We start from the raw sequence: 16,569 nt of genomic DNA, 5'->3' as shown, positions 1-16,569 counted from the left end.
GAAGTGAATCCACAACCTGATTGGCTTACAGTAGAATTCCGGAATTAGCCAATCATGTGCAGCCCATTGTGTAAATAATGTATATAAAGCAGATACTTTGAGGGGACTTTCATTTCATTCCTCCTCACCACTATGAGCTGAATAAAGAGCATGAAATCACTTTGCGACTCTGAGTATATTTCAGCCGGCCAGGACGGAAGGGGAAAACCCTGCTTAGGTGGAAGGAGACCTGGCTCAGAGAGCAGCCCCAGGCTGTCCTGTTTGCAAAGTGCGGAGGAAGGGAGGTTAGAACCCCAGGGGAAAACAGGGCTTGGCTAGGAACCTGTTTTCAGTGCAGGGCTTCAGCTTGGCGTGCGAGGAGAATGTGCCTCTGAACATGCGCAGAGTGCAGGCACTGGCTTCCTGCAGGGCTGAGCACTAGAACTCGTTTTCGATTCAAGAACATAGCACTCGGAAGCTGTAAAATGACTACCGAGTAACCACAATTCCTCCCCATTACATGAAGGTTAAACTTTGGACACCATTTGCATTATACAGTGGTACCGCTGGTTAAGAACTTAATTTGTTCTGGAGGTCCGTTCTTAACCTGAAACTGTTCTTAACCTGAAGCACCAATTTAGCTAATGGGGCCTCCCGCTGCTGTCGCGCTGCCGGAGCATGATTTCTGTTCTCATCCTGAAGCAAAGTTCTTAACCCGCGGTACTATTTCTGGGTTAGAGGAGTCTGTAACCTGAAGCGTCTGTAACCTGAAGCGTCTTTAACCTGAGGTACCATTGTACAGTTGTACCTTCGATCCCAAACACCTTGCAAGTTGAACGCTTTGGCTCCTGAGCGCCGCAAACCCGGAAGTGAGTGTTCCGGTTTGCGAACGTTCTTTGGAACCCGAACATCCAACATGGGTTCCGTTGGCTGCAGGAGCTTCCTGCAGCGAATTGGAAGCCGTGCCTTGGTTTCCAAACGTTTTGGAAGTCGAACAAACTTCTGGAACGGATTCTGTTCGACTTCTGAAGTATGACTGTACATTTAAAGCAGCATCATGCCACATTAAACAGCTCCCCCCCCAAGTCCTGGGAACTGTAGTTGGTTATGGGTGCTGCAGAGAGTTGTCAGGAAACCCCTATTCCACTTGCAGAGTTACAGTTCTCAAGAATGGTTTAACAGCCCACCGCTCTTAAAGAACTCTGGGAATCGTAGCTCTGTAAAGGGAATAGGGATCTCTCAGCACCCTAACAAACTACAGTTCCCAGGAATCTCTAGGGGAAGCCAAAGCTGTTTGAAATGGTTCAAGGCAGGCTTTTTTTTATTTTTATTTTTTATAAAATATTTACGTTTTACAAAATGAAAAAAGAAAAAGAAAAATACAAATAAAAAAACAGTTCCATCTTTCCATTACATTCTTTCATTTACTTAATTTCCGGACCTCCTCTAACCTCCCTTTTTGTATTCCAGTTTAATTTGTCAGTTCAGCAAATCCTTCCCCTCTTTGCTTATCCTAATCTTTAATCTTAAAATAATGTAACATTAGATTTTTGCTTATTAATAGTCCATTTTTTCATACTCCTTATAGCATTATAGCTAAAAACCACATAACTTTCAATCCAACATCATTCTAACATTCATTAATTTTGCAATATTTCTGTAAATAGTCTTTAAATTTCTTCCAATCTTCTTCCACCGACTCTTCTCCCTGGTCTCGGATTCTGCCGGTCATTTCTGCCAATTCCATATAGTCCATCACCTTCATCTGCCATTCTTCCAGGGTGGGTAGGTCTTGTGTCTTCCAATACTTTGCGATAAGTATTCTTGCTGCTGTTGTGGCATACATAAAAAAAGTTCTGTCCTTCTTTAGCACCTGTTGGCCGACAATGCCCAGAAGAAAGGCCTCTGGTTTCTTCAAGAAGGTATATTTAAATACCTTTTTCAATTCATTATATATCATCTCCCAGAGGTTCAAGGCAGGCTTTTAACCCTATCGCTTAAGAAACAAATCTGTGGAGCATGGGGTGAGGGAAGAGAGCCAAGCTAAGCCAGCGGGGAACGAGAGGAATCGGAATCAGTAGGGAGACTATAGAATCTTTTCTTTATGTCGTTCCGCTATTATTGTGTTGTGCTTTTAAGTTTCGCGGCTTATGTAAGCCGCTTCGGAAAAGCAGGGCTCTCAGACAAATGGAACAAGCACTTCTCGTTGTATTAGAAGCAGGATCAGGACCGGGCAACCTGAGAGGAGAGCTGGAAGTTCTCTCCCACTAGGAAAGGCTTTACAAATGTCTGGGGCTTTTTGGCTTAGAAATAAGGAAAGGAAGGCGAGGAGAGGCAGTACAGGGATAGAAAGCTATGCAGGCTGTGAAGAAAGTGGGTAATACGTACTTGAATCTAGGGTCATTCGATTAAGCTGGATAGTGGGAGCGTCTCTGCAGGGCGGTCTGGAGGAATGTTATGTACTGAGTTGAATAGGATCCAAAAGGCAGCAGTCTGATTGGTCCTAGAACAAAGGATTCAGAATGCAGCAGTCTGATTGGCCCTAGAACAATAGGATCCAGAATGCAGCAGTCTGATTGGTCCTAGAACAATAGGATTCAGAATGCAGCAGTCTGATTGGTCCTAGAACAATAGGATTCAGAATGCAGTAGTTTGGTCCTAGAACAATGCAGCAGTCTGATTGGTCCACAGGAGCCACCCAATCCAGCTCCAGGTGGAAGTGAATCCGCAACCTGATTGGCCTACAGGAGAATCCCAGAATTAGCCAATCACGTGCGGCCCATTGTGTAAATAATGTATATAAAGTGGACATTCTGGGGGAACTTTCATTCCTCACTACTATAAGCTGAATAAAGAGCATAAAATCCACATTCAACTCCGAGTATATGTCAAGGAAGAAGAGAAGAAGAGTTTGGATTTGATATCCCGCTTTATCACTAACTGAAGGAGTCTCAAAGCGGCTAACATTCTCCTTTCCCTTCCTTTCCCACAACAAACACTCTGTGAGGTGAGTGAGGCTGAGAGACTTCAGAGAAGAGTGACTAGCCCAAGGTCACCCAGCAGCTACATGTGGAGGAGCGGAGACGCAAACCGGGTTCACCAGATTACGAGTCCACTGCTCTTAATCACTACACCACACTGCCTCTCCTTCACACAATGGTTGCCATAACAGTAGCATCTGAATTGAGGTAGATACGAACAATTTCACTCTCAAAAGTGCTTGGCACGTGAAGAGCATTCTGCAGGCCCTCCAAATGTCCCTATTTTCCAGGGACAGTCCCGAATTTACTGAAGTCATCCCGGTTTCTGATTTGATCCCAGAATGTCCTGCTTTTCCTTAAAGGTAAAGGACCCCTGACAGTTAAGTCCAGTCGCGAGTGACTCTGGGGTTGTGGCGCTCATCTCGCTTTACTGGCCGAGGGAGCTGACGTTTGTCCGCAGACAGTTTTTCCGGGTCATGTGGCCAGCATGACTAAGCCACTTCTGGCGAAACCAGAGCAGTGCATGGAAACGCCGTTTACCTTCCCACTGGAGCAGTACCTATTTATCTATTTGCTCTTTGACGTGCTTTCAAACTGCTAGGTTGACAGGAGCAGGGACCGAGCAACGGGAGCTCACCCCATCGTGGGGGTTCAAACCCCCGACTTTCCGATCGGCAAGCCCAGGGCTCTGTGGTTTACACCACAGTGCCACTTGCATCCCCTACTTTTCCTTAGGACGTCCCTATTTTCATCGGAGAAATGTTGGAGGGTACGGAGTTATACGATACCCAAGCCGAGGAGATAAGAACTATAAAACCTTTAGAAGACATCTGAAGGCAGCCCTGTAAAGTTTTTTGACGTATAATGTTTTATTGTGCTTTTATATACAGTATGTTGGAAGCTACTCAGCGTGGCTGGGGCAACCCAGACAGATGGGCGAGGTATAAATAATAAAATGATGATGATGGAATGAGACGTCCCTATTTTCATCGGAGAAATGTTGATGGGTATGATCCTGTTCCTACAGTGAGTGGCCAACCAGATGCCAGTGACAAAGCCACAAGCGGGACCGCCTCTCCTGGTATGCCCCACAGAGAAACTTACGGTCTTCAAATAAAAACATCTTGAAGGTCCCAGGCCACAGAGAAGTTAGGCTGGCCTCAACTAGAGCCAGGGCTTTTTCGGCTGTGGCTCCGACCTGGTGGAACGCTCTGTCACAAGAGACCAGGGCCCTGCGGGACTTGACATCTTTCCGCAGGGCCTGCAAGACAGAGCTGTTCCGCCAGGCCTTTGGCCAGGGCACAGCCTGACTCCCTCCCTCGGCAATCTTCGCGGAGCTCTGGCCCAATGGTGGCCAGTGGCTTGAATTTAATTAATTTTATAATGAATGATTTTAGAGTGTTGTTTGTGTTGTACTTTTGTATTGTTTTATTGTTGTTAGCCGCCCTGAGCCCGGCTTCGGCTGGGGAGGGCGGGATATAAATAAAAATTTATTATTATTATTATTAAGCAGGACCTGGGTGCAAGCAGCCCTCTCCTCGCTTCCCAGCAGCTGGGAGGCAGAACATGGACCGTGTGGCTAGCAGCCAGCTTTCCCTCATCCTCTGTGCATTTTCCTAATCCTCTTTTAAGGTGGCCATCACAACCTGTTCTAGTGAGCTGCCAAAGATTTGTTTACATACTTGGGTTGACCAAGGCTGGCCTTGAACCCCTCAGAAGAGCTCCGCCAAATTGCAAGGTGGTGGAAAAACACAATTTATTTGTTGCCGTCACTGCCATAAAGCAGCAGCTCCTTCCATGGGGCTGGACTTCCGCTGAGCTTTGCACCACTTGCGTTCAAGCCATTTCCCTGCCAGCTTCATAGCCTCCAATTTCCTGGTTAGCCCAGTAGCCAAACAAACTCCGTTGGGTGGAAAAAGGGTGCTTGGGAACGATCATATTCTGAATCATCTCTGCGTCAAACACAGCAGCAACTTGATGGGGAGCCATGCGAACTGGAAACCATCAAGGGCTCTGGGAAATCCTTTAGGTCGTTCCAGGTTGAATCCTGACAAGAAAGAACTGTTTTGGGGGGGACAGGGGGTGCTCAGGTGTGGGGGAGTCCCTGGTCCTGAATGGGGCAACTGTGCCCCTGAAGGACCAGGTGCGCAGCCTGGGAGTCATTCTGGACTCACAGCGGTCCATGGAGGCGCAGGTCAATTTTGTGTCCAGGGCAGCTGTCTACCAGCTCCATCTGGTACGTAGGCTGAGACCCTACCTGCCTGCAGATTGTCTCGCCAGAGTGGTGCATGCTCTAGTTATCTCCCGCTTGGACTACTGCAATGCGCTCTATGTGGGGCTACCTTTGAAGGTGACCCGGAAACTGCAACTAATCCAGAATGAGGCAGCTAGACTGGTGACTGGAAGTGGCCGCTGAGACCATATGACACCAGTCCTGAAAGACCTACATTGGCTCCCATTACATTTCTGAGCACAATTCAAAGTGTTGGTGTTGACCTTTAAAGCCCTAAACATTCTCGGCCCAGTATATCTGAAGGAGCGACTCCATCCCCATCGTTCAGCCCGGACACTGAGGTCCAGCTCCGAGGGCCTTCTGGCAGTTCCCTCCCTGCGAGAAGTGAGGTTACAGGGAACCAGGCAGAGGGCCTTCTCGGTGGTGGCACCCACCCTGTGGAACACCTTCCCACCAGATGTCAAGGAAATAAACAACAATCTGACTTTTAGAAGACATCTGAAGGCAGCCTTGTTTAGGGAAGTTTCTCATGTTTGATGTTTTATCGTGTTTTTAATATTCTGTTGGGAGCCACCCAGAGTGGCTGGGGAAACCCAGTCAGATGGGCAGGGTCTTAATAATAATAATAATAATAATAATAATAATTTTTGTTGTTTTTCCAGTGGAGGTAAGACCTGAATAAATTGGAGTTAGGAGAAAGGGAGTCAGAGCGGGTGAGATAAACGAACGGGTGAGAACGAAGAACAGGCAATGAGGCCGTTCTCAAGAGGCCTAGGGTTGAGGCCACTTGAACGCTGGTTCTGAAGACACTTTCTCACAGGTCCCAGAAGGAAGGGAAAGCTGGACCAGGTGGTGAGTAAGGGGGCAAGCCAGTCCCAAAAGCCAGTGGAAAGAGCAGAGAATCTCACAGCAGGCTGCACAAACCTGGCAAGCAATTCAGTTGGTAAACAATAATGACAGAGGACAGTAACACCAAAGGGAATTAGACATGGGGAGGTGGAATCATACTAAAGTTAGGAGTTTCACCGGGCTGGAGACAAGGACTGCACATGGAAGCGTTTGTGCGCATACAATTTCTCAAATAGACGCACAGCAGATATGGCTGGCCAGAGACAGGGCACTGGCTCCCCCTACAGGCCACAGAGTGACCACTGAGGGACCGAGACGGCTGTGCTTCTCCAAGGGTGTCCATTGGAAACAAAAGGAAGAAAAATAAAACAGAGGGCAGAGGAAAAGGAGGAAAGTGACTTGCTCAAGCAGCTGACAACTTATACTACGCTTTGGTAAGGGTTAGGGTTGCAGGAATATATTTGGCATCTCCAGAGCTGAATGCTGACCATTATATATAAGGCAAGCTTCAGTGGGCAGCCTTTTACAGCTAAATAAATAGCACACAAGGCAGAGAGTTCAAGGGATGAAAAAAAGAGCATCCTTTCTTATCTCTGCTGCCACAAGATTCCTAAACAATGGCACAAAGGTCCTGTTTGAGGGAGTCGGAGGCCATGGGCAGGATTGTTAGTGGGTGGAAACAGAGAACTTTTGAACATTGCAGTTTCGAACAGTACTGGGGATTCCTTGTCCTACTTATCACAGAACTGCAATGACCCAAGATATTCCTTTTGTTCAGGAGCTAGGGGTGTTGAAAGATTTGAAACTAGCTTAAAAATAAAAGGTGTAATATAGACACACCCGTTGCAAGCCACTAGGGCTGGGTGATATAGCAATATATCGTCCAAAACCGGTTAGAAGTTCATATCTTGATAGCGGTTGCCGGCCATCATTTTTGCATGTTCTTCTGATCTTTTTTTATTAAAGATTTCTTAGTTTACAAAAATACGTGCATTGTCTTTTTTCAAGTTGCGTTTCCTGCAGATCAGTTTCACTTGTTGCGAGAAATTAGTGTTACATACAGATGTTCTGATCAAAGATGCTTGTGCTTTTACCCAGGATGTTGCTTGCCCAGAGTTGGAAAGACAGTGAGATACCTACGAGACCGGACTGGCAGATGAAACTATTGGACTACGCAGAGATGGCAAGATTAATCAGAAGTATCAAAACTTCAGCAGAGAATGGGACAAATATAGATTGTATTTGAAAGACCACTGTAAACACCTGAACTCTTTAGACTTCGGATATAATGGAGGACTGTAAATTGGATGGACTTATAATATGCAGGTGGAAGTTTTTTAATGAACCCATGGAGGCGAGAAGGGAAGTGCTAGGATTCTAAAGAATCTCGTGTAAAGTTTTAATATTTGCAAGAATATTTTTCTGTGAATGAAATTGTAAAACTAAATAATTTTTTTAAAGAAAACAAAGAAAAACAAATATTTAGCTAGATATTGTAATATAAGATATTAAGAAATTCTTAGAAGTAACAGATTAGGCTGAGGGATGGAAAAGTTAATAAACAGTGAATATTATGGATTACAACAGGAAGTAAAGATTAGAAATTCGTAATTGGGGAAAAAAGATATTGGTGTTATAAAATATTAAATTGGGAACTGCTAAATATGTGATATGATGAAATTTGGATTGGAGGGTGTTGAGGAAGTCTTTTAGCAATGTAAATATACCAGAAATCAAGAAGAAATAATTCTTCTTTTATTGTTTTGGTTTTTATTGTTGTTGTGTTAAGTGTAATGTTTTTCTTTTGTGTTTTATGTTTTTGTGTTATAAGAGAAAACCAATAATTTTTTTGGGAGAAAACAACAACAAATGAACTCTTTGCTCTCTTTGGCACCCCAACTATTTTACAAACCTTTCTGTCCTGCATCCACATACAGGGGTTTGCTTGGCAGGCAGGCCTAATGGGCAGAGCCCAGGAAGCTTCAAATGAACAGTAGCAGTGGAGGAGAGTGCCGACTGCTGAAACTGTGAAGGCCCTGGGTCTTGACACAGCCCCATTGTTGTCCCAGAAGCACATGGCTCTCAAAGCTGCCTGGGCACTGAGCTGGCAAATGTCAGCTTTTTGCTGCACTGCTTAACTGTTTGGCAATGAAACCAAACCTTAACAGACTGGAGAGCTGGGTCCAAGTGAACAAAACGAATTTCAGCACGGACAAATGTAAGGTTCTGTACTTGAAGAACCAGATGTGTAAATATAGGATGGGAGACACTTGCAGTAAATGTGAAAAGGATCTAGGGGTCTTAAAAAGGTAAAGGTACCCCTGCCCGTACGGGCCAGTCTTGACAGACTCTAGGGTTGTGCGCCCATCTCACTCAAGAGGCCGGGGGCCAGCGCTGTCCGGAGACACTTCCGGGTCACATGGCCAGCGTGACATCGCTGCTCTGGTGAGCCAGAGCCGCACACAGAAACGCCATTTACCTTCCCGCTAGTAAGCGGTCCCTATTTATCTACTTGCACCCGGAGGTGCTTTCGAACTGCTAGGTTGGCAGGCGCTGGGACCGAACAACGGGAGCGCACCCCGCCGCGGGGATTCGAACCGCCGACCTTTCGATCGGCAAGCCCTAGGCGCTGAGGCTTTTACCCACAGCGCCACCCGCGTCCCTCTAGGGGTCTTGGTGGACCACAAATTTAACATGAGCCAGCAGTGTGATGCAGCAGCAAAAAAGGCTAATGCTTATTCTAGGGTGAATCTGCAGAAATATACAGTGGTACTTCGGGTTACATACGCTTCAGGTTACAGACTCCGCTAACCCAGAAATAGTACCTTGGGTTAAGAACTTTGCTTCAGGATAGAACAGAAATCGTGCAGCAGCAGCGCAGCAGCAGCGAGGGGTCCCATTAGCTAAAGTGGTGCTTCAGGTTAAGAACAGTTTCAGGTTAAGAACAGACCTCTTGAACCAATTAAGTACATAACCAGAGGTACCACTGTAGTGTCCATTTCAAGGACAGTAAGAGCTGTGGAACATGTGGAACGGTCTCCCTCAGAAGGCAGTAGATTTTCCTTCCTTGGAGGTTTTTCAGCAGAGGTGGGATGGCCATCTGCCACGAATGCTTTAGCTGAGATTCCTGCATTGCAGGGGGTTGGTCTAGATGACCCAGGGTTCCCTTCCAACTCTACGATTCTATGAGAAGAAAAAAGTCACTGGGCATCCTCAGAGAGAGGTACTTTCATGACACGTTTTCAACGACATGGCTCGCAAACACTTTCTCCTTTTTACAGAAGTGCACGCATGTATCTGCCAATGGAGGACAACACTTCATGCACTTCCATTTGTTTGTGGCGCAATAGCACCCGCTAGTCTTTTAGGAATCAGAAAACTCTTTTCCCACCCACTGCTGCAGACTACAGCAACTGCCCCTCTGAATCAGGGTTTTTTTGAGGGAGTGGCTGTGCCCTAGTGCCTTCGAGAGGAGTTTGACACACCAAAATGAAGTGGGTGAAGCTTATACCAGGAAGTGTTTCACTCGGCAAAATTCCTGCAGATCAGGCACAGGAGTGGTGCCAGAAAAGAACAAATGGCTAATCCTAGTCCAGAGCCTAAACAGAAGGGTTGCAGTGTAGTAAAAAAATAATAATTACTTGACTGTGTCCTAACCACCCCTTATGTGTCAAGCCTGACAAAGGATTCTGGAGAATTCAAAAGACTACATACAACTTTGCGATGTTTTGCTTAGCCTAATAAAGGTGTCGCGTTAATATGGTTTCTGGATTTTCCTTATGGGATAACATGGCTGCCATTTTTATTTTTTTTAAAGGTCTCCATATTCTTCCTCAGTGGGCCAGAAGCCTGACGTGACAATCCTGAGACAAGATTTCAACACCAGAAAATATGGGTAGGCAAACTAAGGCCCGGGGGCTGGATCCGGCCCAATCACCTTCTAAATCCGGCCCGCGGACGGTCTGGGAATCAGCGTGTTTTTACATAAGTAGAATGTGTGCTTTTATTTAAAATGCATCTCTGGGTTATTTGTGGGGCATAGGAATTCGTTCATTTCCCCCCCCCAAAAAATATAGTCTGGCCCCCCACAAGGTCTGAGGGGCAGTGGACTGGCCCCCTGCTGAAAAAGTTTACTGACCCCTGCCATAAGAGGATGCCATGAAATTGAAACAGGGCATTTTGACAGACACAGTGGCTCAGCAAGTTTTAGTCCTTCTTGGTCTGTCAGTTGATTCTTCTCCCCATCTTGTCAGTTAATTCTTTTCCTGATGTTGACCTGGCGGGACGCATGGCTGCAAGTAGCTGCAAGCAGCCCAGGAAGTATGCAATCGACTCAGTTCTGGGAACACTTTGAAACGGCCTGACAAGGACTTCTAGGAACAAAGTATGCCTTGGGAACCTCCCTGGGCAGAACGCCATACCAGCCAAGATAATGTTATTTCCCATGTTCCTATTTGTGTGTGCTTTTAATCCACTGGTTTGCAATCAATTTTACTTTTAAAATACCAAAATGTGCCTTGCGATTTCCCTCGCCACCTGCCCGTATCAGATTGCAAATACCCTAATCCTACTTGGGTTCCTTTCATAAGAGAGTTTTAAAGCGTTCTTCTGGCCAGAACAGTCTTGAAACCAGCACATTAGCAGGTTTCTGAGCTTTTGGATTAGCAAAATGGATAGGGTCCAGTGCATGGGGTTAAGGGAAATCTTGGTGGCACCTTGCGCTTATCCCTTGGCGGGTCCACAGAGCCACAAAAATGATCATGCCAAAATACGAGGCCCAGAAAGCTTCTCCGCATGGCAGAAATTGGGAACCGTAGACAGCAGACTGTCGACAATAGCCACAGTTGAACCAGAGGTATTCCAAGTGAACAGTCACTCTTCCCTTTCTGCCGCCAGGTAGAGATACCCGATACAGTGGTACCTTGGTTCCCGAACTTAATCCGTTCTGGGAGTCCGTTCGACTCCCGAAACCGTTCGAAAACCAAGGCGCAGCTTCCGATTGGCTGCAGGAGCTTCCTGCACTCCAGCGGAAACCGTGTTGGACGTTCGACTTCTGAAAAACATTCGCAAACCAGAACACTTACTTCCGGGTTTGTGGCGTTCAGGTGCCGATTTGTTCGGTAACTAAGCCGTTCGGGAACCAAGGCTTCACTGTACTGGGAGGCTGGCTGCTCACTGATGTACTTTTATTTTATTTTCCACGGAACTGAATGGCAAGAAATGTAAAGGGGTACCCCACTGGGGTAGGAGCCAAACCTCTCCCCAACAACCAGCAATATCTAGGACAGGTATTATTCCACATCTGAGATACAGCTCGTTTTCTTTCTCCCCCCAACTAAAAAGGTTCCGAGTTTCTGGAATTCAAAAGGTTCCAAGTTGCGCGGGGCTGCAATCGGTGACCTCGTTCAGATGGGGGCAAGATGATCTCCTTCGTTCCTGAGACTGCACTTACTCAGGTTGTTGGAGCGGAAGGCAAAGTTGGCCCCACTCCAGTGGAATCAAGTGCAACCCTAAACTTCTGGTCCATATATAAGAATGGCTGCCTGCTTGGGAAGGAGAACGAGAAACAGAAGCGCAACACAGACTCCGAAAGCGTATTAAACTTGCTCCCCCCAACCCAGCCACAGCAAATTTGCTAGCAAAGTTATGTTACTTTGAAGGCTCTTCAGTAAATATTTGGCAACCAAGCCCTTAGCAGAATTGCTGGAAAGTCTTTACAGTTATTGTTTCTCTGAATTCTTGGGACTGATAAACATGACTGAGAAAGACAAAAAAAGTTTTTTTGAAATTCTCACAAGTGTCATATCATATCACTCTCAAGGTGTTGCTGGCCAGCAATCTGAGAAAACACACCTTACCGTTTTGGATGATGAAACTAGTCTGGATAACAAGACGGCTTGCTGACTCCTGGGTAATGTCTTGCAGCCCCTCTAATCCTTGTGATGGATTAGAAACAGGGGAGACGTAAGGCAGACGCAGTTTCACGTTGCCAGGAGGGCAATATTGCTCTGGCTTTTTCGAGAGAGGGAAGAGCTCAAATGCACCAGCAGGAGGCTGGTGTGAGGCTAAAAAATGAAAAGAGGTGATGCGAGTCACGGGGTGGCGACAGAATAAAGACATGAACTACCCCAGGGGAACAACACACGCGTACAGAGGCACAAGCACACAGGACTAGTCTTGTAAATAGTGTGGTTTAATTTTGCCTAAAGTCCTCAATGTCTTATCCTGCTGTGGATAGCCCAGTCTGCATGGCCTCCTGCCCTGCTGGAGGGAGACTACTAGGTTTTTGATCCCAACTTTGTGGCTCACAGCTGCAAGCGGCAGGGTCCGTGGTATGCCCTGCACTGGGGAGGCCAAACCCAAAGAGCCCACACCTGCTTCGTGTCAGCTGCACCCCGCCAACGCTCTGGTCCTCTACAAATCTATTCAGAGCATCTTCAGAACACCACAACCCCTCAAAAGGGACAGAAGCAGCAGAGGGGAAGGAACCCGGAGTCGGGCGCCGAGCCGCCAAGACAACACGTTGCCGCTTTGGCCTTTGACGCAAGGAAACCAGAGCACAGAGAAGCCCTTCAACCCAAAAAACACTTTTGCCCAGTCAGACCGGAAAGCCAGAGGAGAAGGTTGGTTAGAAGAACTTGACGCCCCGCCCGTCATCCAGGGTGATGATTTCAGCCTTGTGTTCCTGTTGCAGAGCTTGCAGAGCACGGAGAAGCATGGATTCTTCCAAGCCATGGAACTCTAGGAGAGGAGGAAACAGCCTCGGTTGAGGGATTTGGCAACCACACACAAAAGCTTCCACAAGATAAGCAGCAATCGCTACATCTGGTGGTAGAGAGTTCCACAGTGTAACCATGCACTGGGTCGAGAAATACTTCCTTCTGTCTGTCACTGGATGAACCTGGGTTCTAGTATTATGAGAAACAAAGGGTTTCCTCTTTTTATCCACACTGTGCATAATGCAGCCTTACTCGCCTTCCCCCCCCCTAAACTAGAAAAACCCAAAGGTTGTAGATTCTCCTCCTACAGGAGTTGCTCCAACCACTTGATCATTTGGGTTCCTATTTCTGCACTACAATGAAAAATTCCGCCAGGTGCAAGCAAAGCTACCTTCATTCTCTGTGTCATCGCCATTGGACAGCTCATACAAGGTGAAAACTGAGTTGGTCAACCCATTCTTTGACACCTGGGAACAGAAGAGGGAGGGGGAAAAGAGAATGTTAAAACTCTGACCCGCATTTATCAGTTTTCCAGTCTCAGATCAAGAAGTCGATAAAAATGAAGAAAAATGTTAAACACAGCTTTTCGTAAAAGGAAAAAAAATCAGTAGTAGAGCACCAAAGCACAGCAACAAAAATATCAGAAGAGAAAAAACAAACACACAGAGTTTAAGCAATGTTTCAGAAGGCCTTCGACATTTGGCACTGAAAATACATTAGAATAGACGCCAGGCAAGCCTCCTCGAGGAGAACATTTGAGCTGCATTGAGAAGGCCTCTCTGCAAACACCATTCGCGCAACCTTCAGAGGCAGGCAGGTTCACGCAAGAGATGGCATGTTTTTAGTTCCCAACGCGTGCGTGGCTTCAAAGATAAAAACAGCAGCATTTTAAAAACTGTGCTCAGAAACAGACCAGCGGCCCATGAAGAAATGAGATATTATTACTGGAAAACAAAAATCAAAACCAAACAGATGCCGTGGTTAATTTCCTTCTCAAAGACCGCATCTCTGAAAGCCTTTTTCTTACTTTTCAAGCTCTGCAAAGCTGTTCATCAAGACTCAACGCAGGCGATCTGCTTGGGCCGGTGGGCATTTTGTGCTTCCATGACTGCACTGCACAAGCACAGAATTTGCGTATCAGGCAAGGAAAAAAATGTCCCTAGAATCTCAGTTTTCACTGGGAAAAATAACAGCAACTTTCTAGCCCTTAACACTGTGGGGGGTGGGCAGAATGCCTGGTGAAACTTCAGAGTGTGGGAAGGGAGGAAGGAGCGGATTCAAGCATACAGTACCTCCATGACCTTAACCAATGGCTTTCAGGAGCACCATTAACCAATATGGGTTACACAGTCCAGAACCTGCTCTTACCCACTGATAGATGAGCTTGCCCCATTCTTCCGGACGCCGCCACATGATCAGAAAGCTAGATTTGTTCTTGTCAAGCCATTCAAGATTCCCTGGAATGAAGCAGAAGAGTTTGGATTTGGTATCCCGCTTTAACACTACCCTAAGGAGTCTCAAAGCGGCTAACATTCTCCTTTTCCCTTCCTCCCCCACAACAAACACTCTGTGAGGTGAGTGGGGCTGAGAGACTTCAGAGAAGTGGGACTAGCCCAAGGTCACCCAGCAGCTGCATGTGGAGGAGCGGGGAATCGAACCCGGTTCACCAGATTACGAGTCATCTGCTCTTAACCACTACACCACACTGGCTCTCACATAACATCAGGGCCCACTTGTACTTAGAAAACAGATACTGAATCTCTCCTGTGTAACAAGTTGATTCCTCATCCTCTAACCCAGCAACCCGGCTTACTTCTTAGATGAGTCTGTGCACAAAAACATTAATGCTGTGATTTTAGTCACACTTACTCGGAAGTGAATCTCACTGAAACTGATGAGAATTGCCACCAAATAAACATGTTTGGGATTAGGGGTTTATGTTCCAAACAACCGTTTTGCACAGTATTATACACAGTGGCAGTTTCCCTCCATCCTGCCGCCAAAGAGAGAAAGATCCCACCAGAAATTTCAGCTTGAAGTGTATCTTTAAAAATTAAACACCACAGACTTTCTGCTGTCAGGAAATTTCCATCTTGGGGGGGGGGGGGGAAAGCATTTTTTGTTCATTTCAGAATACTGATTTAAAATGTCTCCTGATGATTGTATACCCATTTTTATATTCAGCTGAAAAGCTCACACATCTCAAGATTTCAGAAGCAGGCTAATCTGGAGTTCTCAAAACTTCTGTTACCATTTCAAAATCACATCATTTTATCCCTGTTATCAGTGATGGCTGGTTGCTTTCTTTATCCCCAATCGGGATAAAAAGGAAGTTCAAACTGTCTTACGGGCAGAGAAGTTTCATTTCCTGACCCACCTTTACTTGTGTAAGGAAGATGCTTTTGTTTTCCATGCCAGCTGTTAGCCCCCGCCTGGCATTTTAAAATGAGAACTGGATAAAACAGTAAATGCAAAGTTAACTCAAAATCAACACACACCAGAACCCACCTTTTTTCCTGAGTTCTTCTAACACCACAATGATGGATTCCAATGGGAGCTTTCCTGTTTCACAGTTAAGGAAACAGTCACTTGGCACAGGATAGGAAAAGGGTATACAGAAGTCGAGAAAATAATACAAAGTGGGACAAGCTCAACTTAGGACAACTAAAGGAACCTGAAAGGTCTTGGTCTCAGAATTCAGGGTTTTTTTACTCGGAGCAGATCCACAGAAATTAATGAACCACAGTTAGTCATGTTTATTAAATTCAATGACTGTGCTTGGAGCAAAAAGGTGAAGCATTCTAGTTTCTCAAGGAGATGGCTCTTCTCTTTGCTGCAGTAACGCAGCAGATATGGTAACTTGCCCATCAAACCAAGCATGCAACCAACCCAACTCAGAATTTGGTCACTGAACTGGAAGGGGTTAAAATGACATTAACTCAACCCTTTGCTTGAAGGGCAGAACCATCCACCAACCTCTCAACAGATCCACTAAGGCAACCCCAAACATGTGCAGAAAGCAGGCACCTGCAGAGCAAATAGCTTGAGACGTTTCAAGTAATTAAGTTCCATGTTGCAGGGGACGAAAACTATGGAGAAGTTTGATTCTACCTTGAATTTACATTGCAAAATTGGCTTCCTAATACTGTGCCGAGTAAGAAAACCCATCATCAACAAAAGCACAAAAGTAGGTCACTGCAGAAAAACAACCACCTATTTTATAGTAAGAGTAAAATAGTTGCATTGTACTTTTTAATGAACTAAAGTGGCAGGGTTGGGCAGAAAGTTCATTTCGCAGAACTCAAGAAGAGAGATATTCTGTGTAACTGAAATGTATTCTGATACAATTCGCCCACCAGGAAATGTCAGCTACTGTCATCCAAGTCCCTCTGTTTTTAATAGATCCAACAGGGCAACTAATATTTTGAGGACATCTGCTCAACCCAGACTGCAATACAGAGGGATGACATTTCAAAGAAAAATGAGTATAAAAAAAAGTTTGGGAAGCAAAAACTTATCTTCTGCTCAGCAAAACTAAAAAGGCTAAAAGAGAACTCACATGCTGTTCTGGCCAAGATGAGGACAGAGCTGCTGACCTAGAAAAAAGCATTTGTTTAAAAATGCGAAGTCATTCTGTGTGCTTTTCCTTGTTCTGCACTTGTGCAGCAACCCAACGAACAATTGCTGCAAGCCTGAACTGCTTCCAAGCCTGAACTGTGAACTGTTCTTCCATGACAGCAGCCAACACTTTCATCTAAAGAAACGGCAAAATTCCTTTGCCTGCTCACCAGGGTAGGTAAGGCAGCCA

At 45.8% G+C, this 16,569-nt stretch overlaps 2 protein-coding genes across 5 annotated transcripts in view; one reads left to right on the top strand and one right to left on the bottom strand.

The window, feature by feature from the left end:
* The window catches only part of EZH1 (enhancer of zeste 1 polycomb repressive complex 2 subunit), a 258,699-nt gene that overhangs the window by 48,619 nt on the left and 193,511 nt on the right, over positions 1 to 16,569 (top strand). The gene's annotated exons all lie outside the window — the stretch shown is intronic.
* Positions 12,215 to 16,569, bottom strand: part of VPS25 (vacuolar protein sorting 25 homolog) — a 6,325-nt gene continuing 1,970 nt past the window's right edge. Inside the window, exons 3-6 of the mRNA XM_053361953.1 lie at positions 15,270 to 15,323; positions 14,130 to 14,218; positions 13,153 to 13,228; positions 12,215 to 12,783 (exon numbers count right to left, since the gene is read on the bottom strand). Of these exons, the coding sequence (XP_053217928.1) occupies positions 12,671 to 12,783; positions 13,153 to 13,228; positions 14,130 to 14,218; positions 15,270 to 15,323 (332 nt within the window). The 3' untranslated portion in view covers positions 12,215 to 12,670. The remainder of the gene's footprint in view (positions 12,784 to 13,152; positions 13,229 to 14,129; positions 14,219 to 15,269; positions 15,324 to 16,569) is intronic.

This window comes from Podarcis raffonei, chromosome 13 (genome assembly GCF_027172205.1).
Source record: "Podarcis raffonei isolate rPodRaf1 chromosome 13, rPodRaf1.pri, whole genome shotgun sequence".
Lineage (NCBI taxonomy): Eukaryota > Metazoa > Chordata > Lepidosauria > Squamata > Lacertidae > Podarcis > Podarcis raffonei.
Note: the sequence above shows the minus strand (reverse complement) of the source record. Positions and strands in the feature narration are given on the sequence as shown.